General features: G+C 39.9%; 1 protein-coding gene across 1 annotated transcript in view; it reads right to left on the bottom strand.

Moving 5' to 3' along the window:
* SNTG2 (syntrophin gamma 2) overlaps window positions 1-21,793 on the bottom strand; it is a 439,152-nt gene that overhangs the window by 157,527 nt on the left and 259,832 nt on the right. The window contains exon 7 of the mRNA XM_054979235.1: window positions 740-827. Coding sequence (XP_054835210.1) covers window positions 740-827 — 88 coding nt within the window. The remainder of the gene's footprint in view (window positions 1-739; window positions 828-21,793) is intronic.

Raw genomic sequence — 21,793 nt, forward strand, 5'->3', positions numbered from 1 at the left:
TTACTGGTGCTAGGTTCTCGTGGGCCTTTCTTATATGTCTGGGGTAACACTGATCACCACTTTGGGGTCAGGAAGGAATTTTCATCCAGACCAGATTGGCCAGGAAAACTAGAAGGTTTTTTTAACCCTCCTCTGGACATAGAGCAAGGGTCATAGAGTGGAAGGAGTAGTTGCAGGAGGTTGGACTAGATGAACCTTGGGTACATTCCAGCTCTATGCATATGCAACTGCTATTGGGCCATGTCATTCAGTATTGTATACTTGAACTGGTGGCAACTCTCCATGGTCTTAGGCAGAGAAGTCTCTCCTAACATATGCTACCTGAAATCTCCTGCATGCAAGGTGGATGCTCCATCATGTGCCATGGCCTCTCCCATCCCCATCAAGCACAATATTTTTTTATTCTGATTGACTATCCAAGACAGTTGTCCTAAGGGAAGTGTTATTCAAGCTCTGCTACCAGAGATCTTGTGTAATTAGAGTTAAGATGGACTGAACCTGTGACCTTCTGCATACCAAGCATTTGTGTTGGACCACTGAGCTTCACTCTGCCTTGCATGTGTCTATAGATATATAAAGAAGATACACATAAACAAATAATAATTTAGAATTAAAATATACAATCTGTTCCAAACCAAAACACTCAATGAATGAAATAATATTTGTGTGCAAGTGTCTGTCTGGTATAAGAATGTTACAGAGGAAAATTTTTCACTGAGATCCATTAATTTTGCCTTACCCAATGGGAGCTTTAGAAATGATGGAGCTTCCCTGAGGTACTGAACGGTGATGGTAACTTCATCGCCAGCATTTCGCAGTAGATGCACCTGTCAGTGTGACAAATAACAGCTACTTTATACCAAAGAAGAACCAGCTAGAGAGAGCAAAACAGTCTACATCAAAAAACCCACATCTCAGTAGCTTTGTCAGGAATCCAATATTAATGTTTATTGTTGGAATGAAGAATATCTTGAGGATCAAACCACAAAAAAATGATAAAGGCAGTTCTAACCACAATCACAGCAGAGTCTGAAAAATTAAAATCTGAAGGACAATCCATGTCTGCATACAGCAAGAGAGAAAAAAAAACCCTGATATGCTTCTAAGACACTTCATATAATACAGTTGGAACACAAAGCTGAGCATTTTAAACCCATGTTTATTTTACAGTGAAAACATAAAGCATATACTTGTATTTTGCATTCAAGATGATGGGGGTTCAAATGCATATCTGTAGCTACATCCTGCTATGTTGTTTTGAAGTTTTGTGGTCCTGAATTTTTGGCTACAATCAGTTCCCTGAGAAGTGTTAGACAAGCTAACCACCAGTAGTACAGAAAGACTGTACCACATGCACAATTTCAAGAGCAAGAGGGAAGGATTTCATGCATTTATTTCTTTATCATATGTAAGATTAGATTGCACATAGGCATTTATGATGGCATATAACAATTAACACTTGAGATCATTGCTTATAAATAGCAAAAATATAATAAACCATTATTTAAAAACCTCATAATTACCAACCAGCAGCAGTAAAAATGCTCAATAAAAATCCAAAATTATAAAACCAAAGAATAATTGTCATGGTTATAGAACACATAATAATTAAGCAGCAGCATACAATAATGCAAGCAACAAAAATAATGGGTCCAAATGATATTATGTACAGTACTATTTAACAAAGACCCTTTGAAAAAGAATGCCTTCATCTGACCACACAGCTCATAACAGCAGCATACTGATGCAATCTGGTGGAACTCTCTGTCTGAGGGCACTCAGGCCCACCAGGATCTTGTATCATTTCGGCGGGCCTGCAAGACGGAGATGTTCCACCAGGCTTATGGTTGAGGCGAGCATCAGGACCATCATTGAGCCTCCCACTGGTCTCCGGTATTCGAGTACAGCTCGTGTGTCTGTCTACCTCCTCTTTGCATGTTGGGGGCAGGAATGTGTAGCCAACTATATCAGGTTTTTGTATATATATAATTTTAATTGCTGGATTTTATTGTAGAATTTGCTCTGCAATTGTATTGTATGACTGTTGTACCCCATCCTGAGCCCACTTGTGGGGAGTGAGGATTAAACACTGAATAAACTAAACTAAACAAAGGTGGCAATGGCCAAAATCCTATGCAAGAGCATGAATAAAGAACCAATGTCAGTTCACAGGCCAGAACTGATCAACTGTACTGCCGTCAGCTGAACATCAAACAGCAATGCTCAGACTGTAAACCTGGAGTTGGTTTGCTACTGCTGTCTCAATCAGTTTGCCTAGAAAGGGCACATTAGAAACCAGGTGGTAATTGGCCACATTATATTTGTTTAGAAAAAGTTTTTAAAGTATGGATATGAAGAATTTCTCTCTCTCCCTCCATAATATATAGTTCCATCTTTAGCAAGGGAGATAGATTGGTAGTATTTTCAGAAGTGAAAAATAAGACATTTAACTGTTAAGGGCCCATTCAAATTAACAGGCTTAGGTATGTTTGATTTTGTTTTGCATTGTAGCCATTGTTGTTCTAGAGACGTTATCAGCAAAAGTCTATCACTAGGTTATAGTTTAACCAGAGCACAAGCTTGATGGCTAGAAGACATCACTTGCCTTCTCTATTAGGATCTTGTTTGGAACCACATATAGATCCAAATAATCACTGTGCATACCAAGAGCAGCAATGTAACAATAAATGAAAAGGCTCCTGAAGCAATGGCAGAAAAAGATTCTGAGCAACACATCCCCAGTAAGTGGGAATCAAAAAGAAATATTCTCAACTTTGATTTCAGTGAAGTAGAAGGAACTTGGGAGATCCTACGCAAAGTGTTTGATTCTTGTGCTGGTAATGGACTGAGCATTTGATGATAACTCTCTATACATGATCTAAAGATATATTTATTACTAGCAAAGAAGTACATTCCAGTTTGTCTACAGGCCAGAAGATAAAACAAAAAAGCAGAGCAGGTCAGACCTACAGTAAACAAAATGTTTAAGTGCAGGTAATACGAGTACCATTCAGATAGGGTCGCCTTCCCTTAGCAGCCTCCAGTGAGCCTCAAAAAGGCAATGCTGAGGTTTAGGGAACCTGCATAAATGAAAATTGCAGCTGCATTGAGGAGGGGGAAGCAAGATAAATTGGTACTCTATGCCTTTTCCAACAGCAGAGTAACAGGACAGGAAAAATTCAAGATTTTTGTACATGTGGAAGTTGCAATGAAACTCTGTACTGAAACTCTGAACAGTGCACCACATTGCAGCCCAGCACTAAGGGGTGGAGAAGGGAAGGGGCACAGCGACTAAGAAACCATGAACACATTTGTATGGAATGAATGAAAGCTACAACTTTATTAAATAACAGCTGAAACGAGCGTTGGCAATGTATGGGGGTTGGATCCTAAGTTGAACCGCCTGCCAGCTGATGAACTGCCACACCCCCTCAGCCATGCTGAGGGGGGGGGAACCAAGGAGTAGCAGACAATGGGAACCATGTGAGTGTCAACACCCCTGTGTGGCTCCCCTATCTCCTGAGTGTGAGTATTCCCTGCAGCCTCCACTAGGCATGCATCCTCATACTCACTCCAAAGATTCCTTGGGGGAATCCCCTTACAGGGAGATTGGGCATGCAGGCCCCATCTCCCCCCAAAAGAATCCGATCCCCATGACAAATTGTCCAACAAAGTTGTGATGATAAATGGAAAGAAGAGCAAAACATCAATCAGTCCCAAAACAAAGAGGGTAACCCACAAACAAGAACCTGAAACTAGGGAGCTGTAGGTGGGTTGCCGTGCAACACAGAATGAAGAGGGAGGAGCTGGTGGCCTTAAGAACTGTGCTGGTGGACCTGAGAGGAGCCCGCATCCTCCCAGTCCGATGCACAGCCCCACCCGCAAGCCTGGCCAGTGCGGCGCTCCCCGATTGGCCAGGCAAGGGATTTGAAAATCCCAAATGTGGGGTGGGGGCGGGGTGAAGGGCTGCTGACGAGCACATGGCAGCTGTCAAGCCCCACATCCCTCCACCACCCTGTGGACCACAATTCAGCTCCCTGGTAAGTCAGGAGGCGGTCATTTCTCCTTCTTCACCTTAGCACAACTTTGATATTACATTGTACTCTTGCATATGCCAATATATGAATAAAATGCATGAAGCTGCTGAGCCTTTATAGCCCAGTACTATCTACTCTAACTGACAGCAGTTCTTCAAGGTCATATGCACAGGTCATTCCCAGCAGTGCTATCTAAGACCCTTTAATCAGCAACATACATGTGAAGCATGCATTCCAACATTGATTCAACATTCTTTCCCAAACCAGAGTCTAGCCACCCTAACCAGAAGGAGATCCATTCTTCATACTACATGTGGTGATTATTTCAATCCTGAAAAAAGAAGACTAAACCTTCTGAATCTTCAGCTTAAAGAATTGTTTTCTTATCTGTTCAAGTAAAGGTGAACAAAACTCTTGGCAGAGTTTTGTCCATATTTTACAGAGAAGGTATTTGTTTCCTAATCTTTTTTAAAATTTATAAATGTGGCTTCCTGAACGCCATTAATATCCACATTAAAGTTTGGGATAAGTAGATGTCTTCTAGCCACATCACCTAATCACTTTCTTCTCTCTGTTACTCTGCATGATAATGAAGCCTTCAAAGAAGCATTGGATGCTTTTAGTTTTTTGCAGAACAAATATGTTCTGGTATTGAAGGAGTAAATGAATTCACGGTTTACAGATCATTATGAAATAAGCAAGCAAATAACTGTAGCAAACAGGTATAGATTTTTGATGAAATCATGTCATTAACTCTATGGAGAAGAGGCCACCATCTCATTTGCAACCTTTGTTTGAGATAAGCAATTAATAGCCTATTGATGAAGGCAAATGTTTTTATTTAGTATGGGGTGGTACAAAAAAAGGGGTTGACACATAGCATCTTCTGATATCAACATAATGTTCAAGCTTTAATTGTTTTGGGGCTGTTGCCATAACAATAGTTTGTGTGTATCTAATTAATACACAAATCTACTGGCACTTGAGACTAACAAATTTATTCCAGCACAAGCTTTCATGAGTTAAAGCTTGCTTCATCAGATACCTGAAAAGTACAGCCATAAGGCAAATTAATTTAAATACCTTCAAACAAAGCTGCATTCCATAGCATGCATTTAAAATGGAATTGTGAACTTTTGTTGGCCAGTCTATAAATAAACTATAAATAAGATATTATTAAAGTGGTTACAACAGATCTGACCATCAAAATCTGCAAATGGCAGGAAGGGAAACAAGTAATAAAGAATTGACTAACACTTAATATAACTTTATACTAAAACAGTTCCCCCTCTTCCAAGTTGCTATACTTATCTGTTAAGGCTAGAACTACGGCATGAGCTATAATCAAAATACTACTTAAATATCTCTTAAAATAATGGTTTGGAATAAAAATATAGGGGCAAACAAAAGCTATCAAAATAAATTATTTGAAAGTTACTAATGTTGTACCATATTCTGGGATTTTACATTTATATAAGATAGCTAAAGGACCGACAGTATAGAATTTCACATACCACCTCCCCCTAAGAAAAAGAGAAAATCAATTTCTGTACTCAGGTGAAAGAATTAATCGTGTGGAAGGCTATTAAATAATATATGCACCGAAGCTTTTAACACAAATCTAACATAAGAATATCAGAGCAACAATTTAGTTCAGCATTCTGTTACAGTGACCAATCATATGTCCCCCAAAAGCCTACAAGCAGGGTATAGAGATTATTCTGCTTTTATTTTCCTGACCGAGTATTTAAATGTCATAAGCCATGCCCTTGTTTCCATTAAAATTAAACCAGTTTCTAAGCAAATAATTGCATATGGAACACACTTCGGTAGGCCCAGGATTTTTCGCAGAAATGTAGATTGAACACGTTTGATGACCCGGTCAAAGGCCCTAATCCATGGGTATATCTGTGGACTCACTGTCTATGTTAACATCAAATGCTGCGTTTCATCAAATTAAGAGTAGGTTGCTAGATATTGAACGCCCAAAGTTATATAGCCTGGCTACTAAAACCTGCTCCCCCCTGAGCTTTGAAGTCCCTCTCACTGTAGGGAGGATGGCTCCATATTTATCTTCCCTGCAGGTGCCACAATTTTGTAGAGCATTTTCTTGGGCCAGGTGCAATGCTATGCCTTCGGCCATTCTACATGACAGATTTAACAGGATAGACTATTCAGCTAGATGCTGTTTATGTAAACAAAAATGTGTTGAGTCAATTACACATGTTCTTTTGCACTGTCATTTGTACGCTGGTATACGTCAAACATACTTAAAATCTGTTTTAGCTAGTATGATGGATTGCTCTGACGTGCTCAAAGTCTATAGGCTGTTGAACGATTCCTTTCAAGATGTCACCGAGAAGGTGGATAAGTTTCTCCATTCTGCTTTGAAGTTGCGTCAAAGGATATCACGGAAATAAACTCTAAATGTATTTATGTATTTGTAGTGCAGTATTCTTTTAACTTTGTTCTTTCTTTTTTGTAAGTGGATAACTTGAATTGCTGCCATGTGCCAATAAAGGCTAACTTGAACTTGAACTATTTGCCTGACCTCTTTATATCTGTTTAAGTCAGTGTATATCACCACATATTAAATTTTGTAGACTTCTATCATTCATCTTTCAAGCATATTTTTTCTAAACTAAAAATCCCAGTGTGCTTTGGCTTAGCTTCATGGGGAAGATGCTTCAGCCTGTAACAGCAGTTCTTCATAACTGTAACTGCATCAAGGACTTGTGTGAAGTCTGACAATTTTATTCCCAATCCTTAGCACAGAATTTCCTGTTTTAAATTGCTGCCATGCCCTGTGGCATTTTCATCAAGCTATCCACCAAAATCCCATGATCTCTTTCTGGTGGGATTGCCATTTCCACTTTGGGAAATGCCTGGAGATTTGAAAAGAGTGGGGTTTGGAGAGGGAAGGGACCTTAATAGTTATATTGCCCTGGAGTCCACCCTGCAAAGCAGCCATTTTCTCCAGGAGAACTGATCTCTGTAGTCTGGAGATGAGTTGTAATTCTAAGAGATCTCTAGGCCCCACCTGGAGATTGGCAACTACTTTCCTGGTAATCACAACTTTAGACTATCAGCATATATTTAAATGGCTTTTTCTGCCCCAATATGGATCACTTTTACACTTACTCACACTGAATCTCATTTCCATGTTTCACCCACTCACCCAGTTCAGAGAGATCATGGCTCTCCTCTGGATGGGGTTTCCAGGGATCCAACGGCCAAAGCAGGGGCTGGGGACCAGAGGGCAGTGGGGTACTTACATCATTTTTACATCATTTTCCAGCACAACTAAAGAGCCAAGAGGTACATTAAAGCCTAGTTGAGTAAAAATGGCCTCTAAATGGGGACATTTTTACTGAATTGGGCTTCAGTGCAACCTGCAGTTGTGCCATTGCACTGGAAAATGACATTTTTCAGCACAATGGAGGACTATGTGTGTAATGATTTTAAGTAAATGTGTGCATGTGTCTTTAAATGCTTGGTGTGATACAGGTGAAGAGTGGGGGTGAAAGAGAGGGATGAGTGAATGATATGATTGGTTGATGACTGAGCGTGTGGGCGGAGTGAATACAGTTTTAGACTGAGAGTGGAGAAAGAACTTTCAGTCAAGGAAAGAGAGGCTAGCTGTGTGCTGCCATGCATGGCAGCCGCACAGCGGCTTTGGCTGTAGGGCTGAAGTTTGCCTCGTCAGAAGGAGGAGACAGATGGCTGTCCCAGGCATCCGGATCCTTACCTTGGGGGGGGCGGGGCAGGAGGCAGAGACAGAGCCTGTAAAGGTGTCTCCGCCCCTGAAGGCTCAGTTGCTCCGTGCGATCGGCCCATCCTCCTCTTTCTGTTTCAGTGCAGGATTAGCTGGTTGCTTTTTTAGGGCCAGGTAGGAAATTTTTCCTGTTCCCCCAATTGGCAAGGAGGGGAATAGGTTTTTTGCCTACCTTGTACTGAAGCAGGGGTCTGAGGTGTTTTAGGCGTGGTGCCTTGTAGGTTGCCCATAGCAGGAGAAAATTTGGGAATAGGGAGCGGGCTAGTGAGCACCCCTTTGGCAATTCCCCATCGGTGGGGAAATGGGGTCTGTCAGGAGGGATGGTATGCTTCATGGCTACCACCACCTGTGCAGACTGTCTCCAGCGAACCCCAGACGCAAGTCCTTCCCTCATGCTGTACAGTTGAGGCTTTAGGAGCTTAATGGGGGGAACCCTTTGCCTAGCCCACTGGGCCAAGGCCATTCCATGAATGGCTCATGCCTGGGGCAGTGGGGCTCACCCAGACAGGTCAAGGTGATCAGGGAGTGACCCCATGGCTTGACCTGTACCGCCACTTAGCCTTTGCTGCAGTTTAGTGTTGATGTTGTGTTTAATAAAGCAGTCCTTAATTCCAAAGCCTTGTGTCTGTCTCATTCTTCCAACTGGGGGGGGGGGCAAATACTGAGTGAGGAAAAGAGAGGCTACCTGTGTAGTGCTTTAGCATGTTTAAGTATTACTGAGAGAAATATAACCTATGTGGAAACCTGATCTGAGTATGTTTGTGAAAGAACATTCAGTCAGGGAAAAGCAGGCAAACTGTGTGTGAAGCCTTAGAAGAGATCTGTGTGAATGAGTTTAAGTGAAGTAACTTTAGGAATTGAGAACTACTCTTATGAAACAGATATGCTTCTTGAAAAAAGTAAGTTTACTTTGTTTTTGTTATATTTCAGATTATCTGTCATTGCTATATCCCATTCCTGTCCTCAGAGCCACATAGAACTACGAAGGAGCCTGCTGCTTGGGCACGTTACTAAAGGGAAAATTTAAATAAAATATCTTGGAATATAATATTCCTGGTGGCAGCAATCTACCCAGAGGGTGTAAGGGAAAGATTAAAGGCAAAATCTACCCAAGAGAAAGAAGGGGTCATAACAATGCGAGTGTATCCATATACTGTGCCTCTAATACTACCCCCTCCCCCCAGCCAGATGAGTGGTGCCACAGGGGGGATGGGAAGCCTACCTCTGGATGCCATTTTAGAAATTGGCATTAGATGTTCTTCCTTTTAATTCATTGTAAAGTAGGCCAATTTTAGCAACAAGTTAATATTTTTGTTAGAAGATCAACACATTTACATTTAAGAATCCTTGAATATTTCTTTATTGATTTAAATGATATATCAACACATAAAAACATACAGACATGGAAGAGGGATAATAAGAGTAGCGGAACACCAAATCTAGGTAGTTTCACCTGGGTGATGAAGGATAAACCCTGTAGTTCAGTTCATTTCCCATTTTTAATAATTCTTTGCCAAGAGGCTTACAATAAAAAAGAGAACTTTTAAGGATAATTTATTATCTCAAATAACTTATACTAGGATACCACAGTAGGATCGCTGTGTGTGACTCCAAGAAGCTACTCTTTTAGGAGGAAAAATATGACCACCAACTCAATCAAGAAAATGTATTTTGCAAGATCAGCTCTACTTCAAGCTATTGAGAATGAGACTAAAATATGAGAGTCCTGTTCTGGACACAGGAATGCAATCTATTGGGTGGTTGCTGGGATGCATGGAAATTCACTACTTGCTTGTATGGAAGAAATCTTTACATAAGCAGTAACAGACTTTCCTACGGTTAACATTTATACTTTCCATGAGAAAGGGCATAGTTTCTACCTTCCTTTGTCAGCTTCTGACATATGTTGTCTTCAAGCTGGCAAATAATTAGGCTAATTAACCTCTGGCTTGTGAAGAGTCCACTTCTTTCATGTTATAAATCAAGATAGAATAGATATCTTTTGCTAAGTATACTATGAACCAGAGATTCTCTACAGAAATGAATTGCTCTCATCAGCATGGCTTGTTCCTCTTTCCATTGAAAGTGTCAGCAGCAATTAGGCATCTTCAAAGCAGAGTGATGGTTATGAACAATCATCTTTACCAGCTTATCAAGTTGGCACACTGAGAAAGCCATTCTGTTATTTACCTATAACCAGTACAGGTTATTTCAACCACTTACATCCTTAAATATGTCAGAAAGTTTTTTCCATTAAAATCAATGCTGCTGCCTGCTGCAGAATATAGGAAGAACTAACAAGGTTATATCCTATTTTACACTCTGCTATCCAGTCTTGACAAAGAAACTATTGTATTATGTTATGTTCTAGTTTGAACATAATCCTATTGTGTGATGAAAGATTCACTCACAGAATAGAAAAATAATGCTACAAAGCAATTTCATACAAAAAGGGAGCAAAGCCTGCTTAGAAGTAAGTAGCAAATAAACATGTTGGTCACTCAAAATTCAGGAGTTGCATATATTCTTGATGAATTTATTGTATAAACATATTGGAACACAACACACCCAACACATTTTCTTAGGGGTGCCGCTAGATATGGGCACGAACAGAAAAAAAAAACAAACTGGGAGGTTCAAGGTTCGTACAGTTTCATGAACCACGAATCACGAACTTGCCCCGGTTCCCAAACCAGTTTGTGTGGTTTGTGAAAACGTCACTTCCCAGGCAGCAGAAGGTCTGCAGAGTAGGGGTGTGAGCTTCCGGTTTCCCCCTTTTAAATGCCAGCAGCTGCTGCTGCTTCCCTGCCACTTTGTTTCCAAAAGGCTGTGCAAAACGCTTGATTTTTTTTCCTCTTTGCAAAGCCTGAAACATGCCTTGGAGGAAGAGAAAAGCTGCTATTTAATCCTTTCCTGGCTTTTAAAGACAAAAGGAAAGTGCAGTAATGTTACAACGTTGCGATGCTACAATATTACAAAGTCTACACTTTGTTGCCTTTGAAAAAAAAGAGAGAGTGTGTGCACATACCGCAAAGGAGGAAGGGGAAACCAGCTGTTTAGGCCTTTCCTGGCTTTTAAAGCCAGCAGGGAATAAGCAAACTTCTGCAAACATGGGAAGCAGAACAGATACTGAAACACTTTAAAGTTCCAGCCCACATTTGAAAGCAGCAACACTTTTCTTGCACGCAAGAGAACCTTGCTCCTTTCAAACACAGGCACTTTTTTCAGCTCATGGGGGATCCCCTTCCCATCAGCTGAAAAGCAGCGGGGTGCACACCTCTACTGCACAAAGCTCATCTCTGGTTGCCTAGGAAACTGATTGATCAGCACCAGGCTGCCTGCAGTGATGAACTGAAAATGAACCAAACGAACCAGCCTAATGTTCGTCCCGGTTAGTCAGAAATGGGCTCTGATGACCCACTGGTTCATGAACCATGAACTGGCCAGGTTCGTGATGAATTTTGGTTCATATTTCAGTTCGTGCCCATATCTAGTTTCCACACTCCAGATGAGGGTGGGATCCACTGTCCCCAGTCCCTGCCCCCCACCTTTGCTTACCTGCTTGGTGAAGGGGAAGGGGCCTGGGAAGAGGCATGCATGCAAAGAGCACACATGCTTTCTCATTGCTCTGGAAAATGATGTCACTTTCCAATGAAGAAGGTGGGTGCAGATGCACACATATGCTAAGTGCACATGCAAGGGATAAGCTGCCGCTTCCTGTTGCTATCACACCCTTAGTTGGCCCCCTAGGGCACCTGGCACCTCTACCTTTTACTGTAAATTGTGTAAAACAATTAAATACAGATACATCATGGAGGAGAATGGTGATTTTTTCAGAATATTAAGCATCTTTTAGAATATTATGCCTATTATGTCTTATTGAAAGATCTTGAAGGAGGAATAAATACTGTGCTGTCTCAATTCAAAGAAAGCACGGTATATCAACCTTTCAAAATTTCTTCAAACTCTCTCTCAACATTAATTTGCACTATTTGCATTTATTTGCACTAACTCTTAAAACTCAAGAGGAGTTAGCCGTGTTAGTCTGTTGTCACAAAATAGTAAAGAGTCCAGTAGCACCTTTAAGTCCTTTAAGCACTTTTTTGTAGCATAAACTTTCGAGAACTGCAGTTTTCTTCGTCAGATGCATGTTTAACAAACTCAGTTAAAACGGAACATGTTTACAAACCCTCTCCCACTATGAGCACTGAATACTCTAAACATGTACACACTGTCTTCATCATAAAACTGCTAACAGAACAGCAAGGAAAACAAACTCAGGAAAATTGAAAAGAACTTGGATCTAAGAGAAGAGTTCAAGCTCTTAAAATTTTGATCATGCTCCAAAAATGTATCTCCCCTTACTTTTTCATCCATTCCTTTAGATGGGCATTCCCTGTCATTAATTCCAACATGAACCAAATTGTTATTAAACATTTATATAGCATTGACCTTATGTTCAGTGCTTCCCCACCAAATGGAATAAGAAAAGAACCTGAGCTAAATATACAAGGGAGATCTAGCTATATGAAACCTGTTCTAAGCAAGAATAAAATATCAAAATATAAAATGGCTGCACTGTTCACCTGGTGTGGAAGTGAACCTGGCAGCCTTAACTTACAATTTCTATGCCATTGGAGCATGTGTGAAATTGTAGGGGCATGAACTCTTCTCTTAAAGTGCAGGGCTTTTCATTTTAATGGAATTACGCAAGCCTTCTGTGTTGGGGAAGGGTGTGAAATGGAATTTTAATTTTGTTTCATGTTTTTCCAGAGAAGTGCAACATCATGACAACACTTCTGTGTAACATAAAAAAGATAAAAATGAAGTTCTTCGAAATTAACCCCTTGTGTGCCAAAAGATATATACGTTTTTAGCATACAATTTTAGCTTATTTTACAATTTAATATGTGTTTATAGCATTTTTCTATTGTACCCTTCTGCTATCACTTCCTGATATTTAGACTGCTCTCTAGGTAGCTTGTTTCTCTAAATTTACAGACTGATGGGACAACTCACCTTGACATTACAATTAATAGGATTCTGAAGTAATACAAAAGCTAACTTCTGTTCTATGCATAATGATTTTATATTAGAAATGGGAAAATGTATCTAATATCCAGCAAAAAAAACATGTTAATCATCTGTGTAAAGTGGTATAGAGAAATATGTTCCTGGTAGGTAGCTCAAGAAGAGTCAACATTGAAAAGTGAACTTTACATAAAAAAGCCCAGGGTACATAAAGGAGAAAGGAACTCACAATAAACTAAGTTTAACTCACTCATTAGACAAATTCTGTATATTGAAAGGAATATGCTAACGTAACAATAAATAGAGCAACATTTGGGTCCAGTATCACCTTAAAGATCAGTAAGATTTCCAGGGTATAAGCTTTCAAGAATCAAGTTCCCTTTGTACGATATGAAGGGAGCTTGATTTTCAAAAGCTTATACACTGGAAATCTTGTTTGTCTCAAAGGTGCTACAGGACTCAAGTCTTGCTCTTCTACTGCAGACTGGCATGGCTACTCACCTGAAATAATAATTACTATATTACACATTTTGTTATCTGGCATTCATGGTATTTGGGGATGCCAGTTAATGAAATGCAATGGTTACTTGATGTTTATACCATGAGCTTTTGTTTTGAGGCTTTCTCCCAGCCACGCTCTCATTTGTCTCCTTCCTGTGTAGTAGGGTTGCCAGGTTACCTTACCCTCCGAGCAGGATGGGGGAACCTGGAATTCACCTTTTCCCTCCTCATGCATGTGCAGTGCAATGATGTTGCTTCCAGGAGTGACATCATCATATAGGCCCATCATGGGGCCCAAATCAGCCTGGTGCAAAGTGCATGAGGACTCCCGGGGCCTGTGCGATGATGCCACTCTTGAGAGAGATGTCATCACACCGCACCAGGAGCGTGTCCTGGAGGCCTCTTCCCCCAACTTTTCTTCCCGCCGCCCAGGTGAGTGGTAGCAGGGGGCAGAGGATGGTAATGGGGGATCCCTCACCAGGGGAACTGGCAGCCCTACTGTGCAAAGTGGCTTCACTCTTCAAGTGGCTTACTGTCTTTGCTGTTTGCTCACTCTTATTCCCTAGTTGTCTTGATAGCCCTTCTGTGCAGCTTCACTCTTTCAGCTGCCACCACAGTTTGCTGTCTCTTCTCCCTATTCACTGACCACATAAGCCAACCTGTTAACTCAGATACCAGTTAACTTTCTGTGTATTCAAGTAAAGGATGATAAAACTTGTACTGTGGAACTTATAATGGAGAAATAAAAGATGTTTCAGACATTTAGTTGGATCCTGCCATGACACAGTGGGAGAAAAATTTTACTAAATGCAATTCTGTTTACTAAGATATTGCACAAGAGCTACTGTAACATTAAGGGTTTAATTTTTAATTTCTGATCAGTGTTGTATATTTGAAAGTCAGTATCATTCAATTTGGAAGTATGATATGAATTGACTGAAAGAGATCATTATTATGGGGGGCTGCTGAAATGTACCTTGTACAATGGCCTGTACAAGCAAACGTTCAAGTTGGAATGCAGTCAAAGTTGACTTACTTCGAAGGCTGGAAAATTTGTGATGACTGTCTTTTGTTTCCACTTGTGCAAGGGCTCTTGAGTAACCAGAAATGTTCTGTGGTATCCAACCCATAGGGATTATTCCTAGCTTCTTTCCCTCATTCACATCAATCTCTTGAGGTGCCCCTTTCAGTGCTGGAGGTAACCCTGAGTGATTCAGGTAACCCTAACCCACAAGCTAAAAAGTTAATTTATCCTACATGTATTTCAAAAGTTCTGTGTCCATGGACTAGCAAATAGCATGGATTCCTTTTAGTGCTTTGAAAACATTCTTATCTGACAGTTAACTAATTATGGCTGAGTGAAGTGAGCACTGTGTACAGTCATATATAGAGACTAAATACAGATGGAGATATAATCTTGTTTCTCATTTTCTTATCAGACAGTATCTGTAAACTTCTCATGCCAGTGGACTATTAAGTGAAACGATTACTCCTGATTAAATCTGTGAGTTTCAAAAGGTATCATTTCTGATCATTTCATTACTTTCCCGCTAATGGTGCTATGAAACGACAATATAGACAATTCTAAGTTGTCATTAATATACACACTGTGTCACCTTGTTTTGCCAAGCGGTAAATTTATCCAAGCATTTATGAAAAATCTAAATGTTGGATTATTTAAGATTTCTTTTGGAATTATTACATCCTATACTGCATAAATCTCGAAACATGAAGTTGTACATTAAAATACTTCACATCTGATTGTAATTGCTGTGGTACATATTTTTCAGTCATCTGTTTTATAAACACAAGAAGACCAAATGTACAAAAATTGAGGACTTCTAGAGATCTTGTGCTGGATTATCAAATTTAATCATAAAATAAGGCAATGAGCACAAGCCACAGGTAATTAAAAGGATGAACATTATGTGCCATTATCCCATTAAGATTTAAGCATGTTTAATGCTCTCTGGCATGTATTCACGATATTCACTAAGTTAACTATCCTTTATATTGAACAATTATTTGCACTGCTTGTTCCATTTCTGTTTATATTACTATCACCTTGTTCATGCATTAAGAAAAAACAAAGAATTCTCACAGTTGACTTTAACAAGGTTCAATGTAGCCAAGTGCAAAGTAATGCACATTGGAACCAAAAATCCAAAATATAAATACAAGTTGATGGGGTCTGAACTGGCGGAGACTGACCAAGAGAGAGATCTTGGAGTCATGATAGATAACTCACTAAAAACGTCAGCACAGTGTGCGACTGCCATAAAAAAAGCTAATGCTATGCTAGGGGTTATTAGGAAAGGGATTGAAAACAAATCAGCCGGTATCATAATGCCTCTGTATAAATCGATGGTGAGGCCTCATTTGGAGTACTGTGTACAGTTCTGGTCGCCACACCTTAAAAAAGATATCATAGCACTGGAAAAAGTACAGAGAAGGGCAACTAAAATGATTAAAGGGTTGGAACACTTTCCCTATGAGGAAAGATTGAGGCGCTTGGGGCTCTTTAGCCTGGAGAAAAGACGACTGAGGGGAGACATGATAGAGGTTTACAAGATAATGCACGGGTTAGAGAAGGTAGAGAAAGATGTGTTTTTCTCCCTCTCTCACAATACAAGAACTCGTGGGCACTCTATGAAATTAGTGAGCAGTCGGGTTAGAACAGATAGAAGAAAATACTACTTTACACAAAGGGTGATAAACACATGGAATTCGTTGCCACAGGAGGTGGTGGCAGCTACAAGCATTGCCAGCTTCAAGAGGGGACTGGACAAATATATGGAGCAGAGGTCCATCAGTGGCTATTAGCCACAGGAGATAGATGGTATTCTCTTTGTGGGGAGGTGGTGCTCTGTTGTCTTGGTGCTGGAAGGAAGGCAGTGGGAGGGCATCTGGTGTCCTGGCCTCACTGACAGTCCTTTAGATGGCACTGGATTTCTAGCCACTGTGTGTGACAGAATGTTGGACTGGATGGGCCACTGGCCTGATCCAACATGGCTTTGCTTATGTTCTTATGTTCTTAACAAGATCTACACTTGCTACAGTAAAACGAAGCAGTTGCTCTAAGGATGCCTTTTGGCGGGATGCGAAAGAGGTAGTGTAATGATTTTCAAGCGTACAGCAAATTGTTCATGTAAATTCCTGTCGCAAAAATTGTTATATGTTAATAAGATTCTCCTTCAATTTATTGAATTATAACAATTTTAATGGGTCATGTCTAGAGTTGTCTTACCCTCCCAGCAGGAGACAGGAGACTTGCCACTCACTTTTCTTCTGGGAAATGATGTCATTGCTCTGCTCTGGAAGGCCTGTTCTCCCACCTTTCTTTCGCTGACCAGGTGAGTGATGGTGGGGGATGGAGGCTGGCAGTGGGGGATCTAGTGCCCCCACCCAGCAGGGGGGACTAAGCAACCCTAATCATGCCTTCTTAAGGCATGGTGATAGTGGAAAATGCTGTTAAGTCACAGCTAACTTATGGTGACTCCAAAGTTCAAGGCAAGAGATTTTCTGAGGTGGTTTGCCATTGTCTGCCTCAGTGTAGACCCCCTGGACTTCCTTAGTGATCTCCCATCTAAGCACTAAACAGGACTGACCCTGCTTAGTTTCTGAGATTTGATGAGATCAGGTCAGGGCTCTTAAGGAATACCATTTATTCATTTATTTACTTCATTTATACCCTGCCTTTCTCCCCAGTGGGGACATCAAGTGGCTTACATTGTTCTCTTTCCTTCACTTTATCCTCATAACAATCCTGTGAGGTAGGCAAGGCTGAAAGAGTGTGACAGGCCTAAGGTCACCCAGCAAACATCCACACTCACCACACTGGCTCTCTCAACTGTTTTGAAAACGTTTCATAAACTGTTTTGATTTTTATCCAGTTACCAATTAAGCTCAGGCAAAACACTACACATACCATCTAAACAAACCCCACTTGTTTATATTAATGGAGATACTGCCTCTCATAAATAAAATGTTGATGCATATTCTTATCTCCTAATTAATACTGACTAGTTGTATAGCAAAGTTATATAGGACAGATTGGCATTTTTTTTGCAACTATATCAAGATATTTATAATACGATTAGATATATAAGTTAAGAGCCTTAGTGTTATACTGGAGCCACCATTGTTACTGGAGAAGCAACTTATTGCAGTCATAAAAATGCATTCGTCCAGCTTTATTTGGCTTGGAAGATGGACCCCTACCTTCAATCTGCTAATCTGGACATATGGACCCCATGGTATGATTATCTTGTCATCTTGAGACTAGACTATTGTGATGCACTTTACATGGGTCTACCCTTGAAGAAAACTCTGTGAAGTTGCAGTTTCTGTTGACTTTGTCAGTTTTTTGTTTGCATTGCTTTCCAATTCTGCAATCCTGTATTCCTGCTATATTGTTTATATAGACATCAACATGTGAATTCTTTACACACAACAATTTCTTCTTGTCTTATCACAGACAATAAATGGGTGTCCTAGCATAGTATGTGAAGTAATTAAACTCTAATGTACAATTCAGGTGGCAGGTTACAGGTGTAGGCGTTTTTTTAAGAGTGACATTATGGACCATCTCCAATCATAATAGATGCTTTGAACATCTATTGCCATTTTAATTGCGAATCAACACTGATGGCTTGTGAAATCTCAATAAACCAAATTACAATGCATGAATGAAATTGTGAAAAACAAAACATACGGTTTTGGCTTGGACTCCAAGAGCAAATTTTCATAGTCCAAATAAGTATTTCCTAACTTTTCTTCCATGGAGGAACCTCTAAATTAAATTTTCAAATCCCAAGGAAACCCTACCTATGAAAATGTTTACAAGCCAGGAAAAGCTTGTAACACAGGGAGTACAATTCAATTACTGCTATATTATTGTTAAGAAAATGTATTTCTAAATAATTTTTGCTGTCTTTTTTATATTATCTTTTTTTTAAAATATCAAAATATCAAATCAAAATAAAGTTTACTTAAGCATCAAAATAATGTTCACATTCAAATTTAGTATGGTTTACTTTTAGTGTGATATTTGGGCTTGTTTATTTTTACACAAATGTCAAATTCTTGGCTGATTTCTTCCAGAACCCCTGATGATATCCCGCAGAAGCCTGGTTGGGAAAAACTTATCCAGATCAAAACAGGGGGAACTGTTAGAAGCTTTAATGCCACATATATGATGTTTAAAAATGGAAAGGAGGAGGAAAACATGTTTCTGAGATTATTTAGCACGTATGACAGACCCCCCCCCCTTTCACTCTCCCACTATGAGGCAGATTTTCCCACCAAAATTCAAGTTTACCTGCTTTGGTTGAGCAACCCCAAGTAGCATGCTTCTATTTGTGGTTTGAAAGTCTGTTTGTCCCACCCTGATAAGCAGTTATAATTTTGGCTTTTTAGCCCAGCCCAGAAACATGATGGGGGGTGGGGGGGAGCAGGAGCCGTCTTCATCTGTATTGGAAATGGTCCTGGAGTGTGTATAACATTAAAAAAGAAATAACTTTATTGAACAGGCAGGGATGGAAAAAGTGTAGTATCTAATGAAAGTGCTGAGGTAAAATTCTTTTATAATACAGATTATAATATGAGTAATTAGCAAAATATTTTCCTTGAAGCTAGTTTCTTATGTTTCTGGTTCTTAACAGCAAGAGGTGTTTTACTTAATTCTTTAGTTACAGCAACCATGTTTCTTCACAGAGTTCCCTTTGACAACTCAGGTTTCCTGGAGTTTTATCTTTACAACAAACCCAGGGTCCTCCTCAGAGCCAAACTCCCTTTGGAAACTGGGCAGGAATTAATCTTCTCCTAAGAAAATATAACTCTTCTTCACTTGGCTTGAAAGGGAGCCTCCACTTACTACTCAATCACTTTTGCAAAAAACACACCCCCTGTGTCAAATGGGCTTCAGTTTATGCTGACACATATACTAAGAATTCTTAACTAGAATTCTTCTTCAAGAAAGTGATATTATAGTTAAGGCAAAAGGTTTATCTTCCCTCACTCCAGAGGGGAACCTGTCTGACTTACTCACGCTCCCCCTGAAAAAAAATCCTGTCAGCAACCGTCAGCCTGAATGCTAGTTCTCACTGGTCAATCAAATAGGAGGGAACAGCCTGTCAATCAAGCTCTCATTCCAGGCAATTGTTAATTCTTTCCCTTCCAGCTCTCTGATTGCTGCACTTAGGAAACCTTCTTTTAAAGTGCATTCCATCATAGCATCGAACATTAAATTGCTATTTGGAAATTCATTCATTTATTTAAAGATTTGTATCTAGTGAGCAAAGAAACTCTCCTGATAGTAGCATAAGATTGAAATGGTAATGCATTTTGCTTGCTCTTCTTCTCTCATGAATCCAGCTGCAAGCAGCATTTTAAACAGGTCTTAAACAAATGTCCATTGAGAAATAATTGATTGTCCACAGATGGACTGTTGACTATATTCTCATGGAACTCTAAAAGCAATCATATGGTTGTATAAGTTGAGTCAATAATATTTGAGCTACTGAAATATCTAGCCATAAGATATGAGAACTTGGGAGATCGCATAAATGGTCCAGCTGCATGAGTGAATCTCAATCATGTGTTGTTGTTTTCTACCACTGAATTGGCATTTGTTCTCAGCATGGTCTGAATCCACAGGAAAGAGCCACAAGATCTGGCCCCAAACCATGTAACTGAATTAATTACATGTTCTTTCATTTGTTTAGGAGAACATCTATCCAACATCAAGGTCCACTTTTTTACATAAGTGTAGTTATGAAGTTGAGGCAGCCAGCAGTAGAAAGATTATTGGACAAAAATACTGAAAATGGGACCACTCATGGAGAATATACAGACTTTTTCTTATTTAACTACTAGCTTGATACCTGTGCTTCACTATGGTATTTAACTACTTTATATCTAGTTATAATATTTATGTGTATGTAATATTTTTAGGTGGGGGGGGTTGAGTTGTTTTTGTAGTATAACAGCATAGTACTTGAGCTTCACAAAGTTGTTTGAATAAAACGAAGCGTGCTGATGCCAAAAACTGATGAAGTAAATTTTGAAATGTAATATTTATTGAAGAGATTTTAAAAGGAAAAGATTGTAGTGCAATAAAGTGAAAAATACAACAGTTTTTTTCTACTGAAGGACCTCTTTTTAGACCATGGTCAAATCCACATTACTCATTCTAAGTCGCATGCTCCCTGCATTCCCCACGCAATCCCGAGTGCCGGTCACATTAACTCATTAAACAGATGCATTTCATTCGCATTTCTCCCGAATATGTGGTCACAGGTTTTCAACGGGAGTTTCACGGTGGCCGTGAACGGGCCAATGCGCAATTTACGTGGTTTTTTTAAAAACCACCCCCCCCTTCCTGTCTCTCCGGCTGTTCCGAGAGTTCCTATTGGCTGATTCAAATTGCAAGTGCTCCGTAGTCTGCAAACGACTGCTTCATAGCATTGGATTTATTGATTATGCTGTTTCTGAATCAAATCTGGTAGTTTGAAAAATCATTTTGGGGTGAATCCATCCTCAGAACGGACTCGCGAAACTTCCTTTTTAACTGTTTTTTATTTTTTTTTATATTACTGTAATATCGAAATTACAAAATATTGAAATAATGACACTCCAAGGAAGTGAAACTTCAGTAAAATTCAGGCGCTGAACTGTCCTGCATAGGAAATGCCCGCGAAAGCTTCCCACATGCTTCCAAATTTCCAAAAAAAAAAAAAAAAACGGGAGAGAGCCATCAGTGCTGTCAGTGGGGGAAAGAGAGGCATCATTATCTTCAATGATGTTTCTTTATAAGGCAAGATCGAAATAACGGAAAAGTGCACTCAAAAAAATTTAAAAAATGGGTGGGAAAAAGTCCCGCCCAAAAAAGCGGTTTTCGAGCGGCCGTGTGACCGGAGGGACGTGCGAGAAAGACAGATTGGAAGCAGGAATGTGAACAAAGAGGGAAAAATCACGGATTGGAGGCAAACGGACGATATCCGATAAACATGCGGGTAATGGGTGAATGTGGATTTGACCCATATTGGAGGTTTCTCCCTAAGGCGCTAGGATCACCAAGCTGCTGGGTAAGCTCACTCTGCAGCAGGCCACATAGAACTGCCCATGTGAGAAGCAGTCCTCCCTCAACTCACTTGCCATACCGACTTTTATATAAAATCCCTATTCAGGAGTCTTTTACCTCTGTCTCTGCTCTCTCTCCTACTTTCTAGATTATAAACTCTTTGGGAAGAGATCTCATTTTAAGCTTTTTATGCTGACTTTTACATTGCAAAGTAGTGGGTTTTTTTGGTGAGGGTGAGCAGTCTGTTAAGCAGGTCGTGCTATATGATTTAATGGTAAAATTGGAGCAACCCTATATAAAAACAAATATCCATTTAAAATCATCTGGTCAGCTCTGTAGCAACATAAATAAAATATAGCTTTTTTG

The sequence above is a fragment of the Eublepharis macularius genome, chromosome 1 (assembly GCF_028583425.1).
Source record: "Eublepharis macularius isolate TG4126 chromosome 1, MPM_Emac_v1.0, whole genome shotgun sequence".
NCBI lineage: Eukaryota > Metazoa > Chordata > Lepidosauria > Squamata > Eublepharidae > Eublepharis > Eublepharis macularius.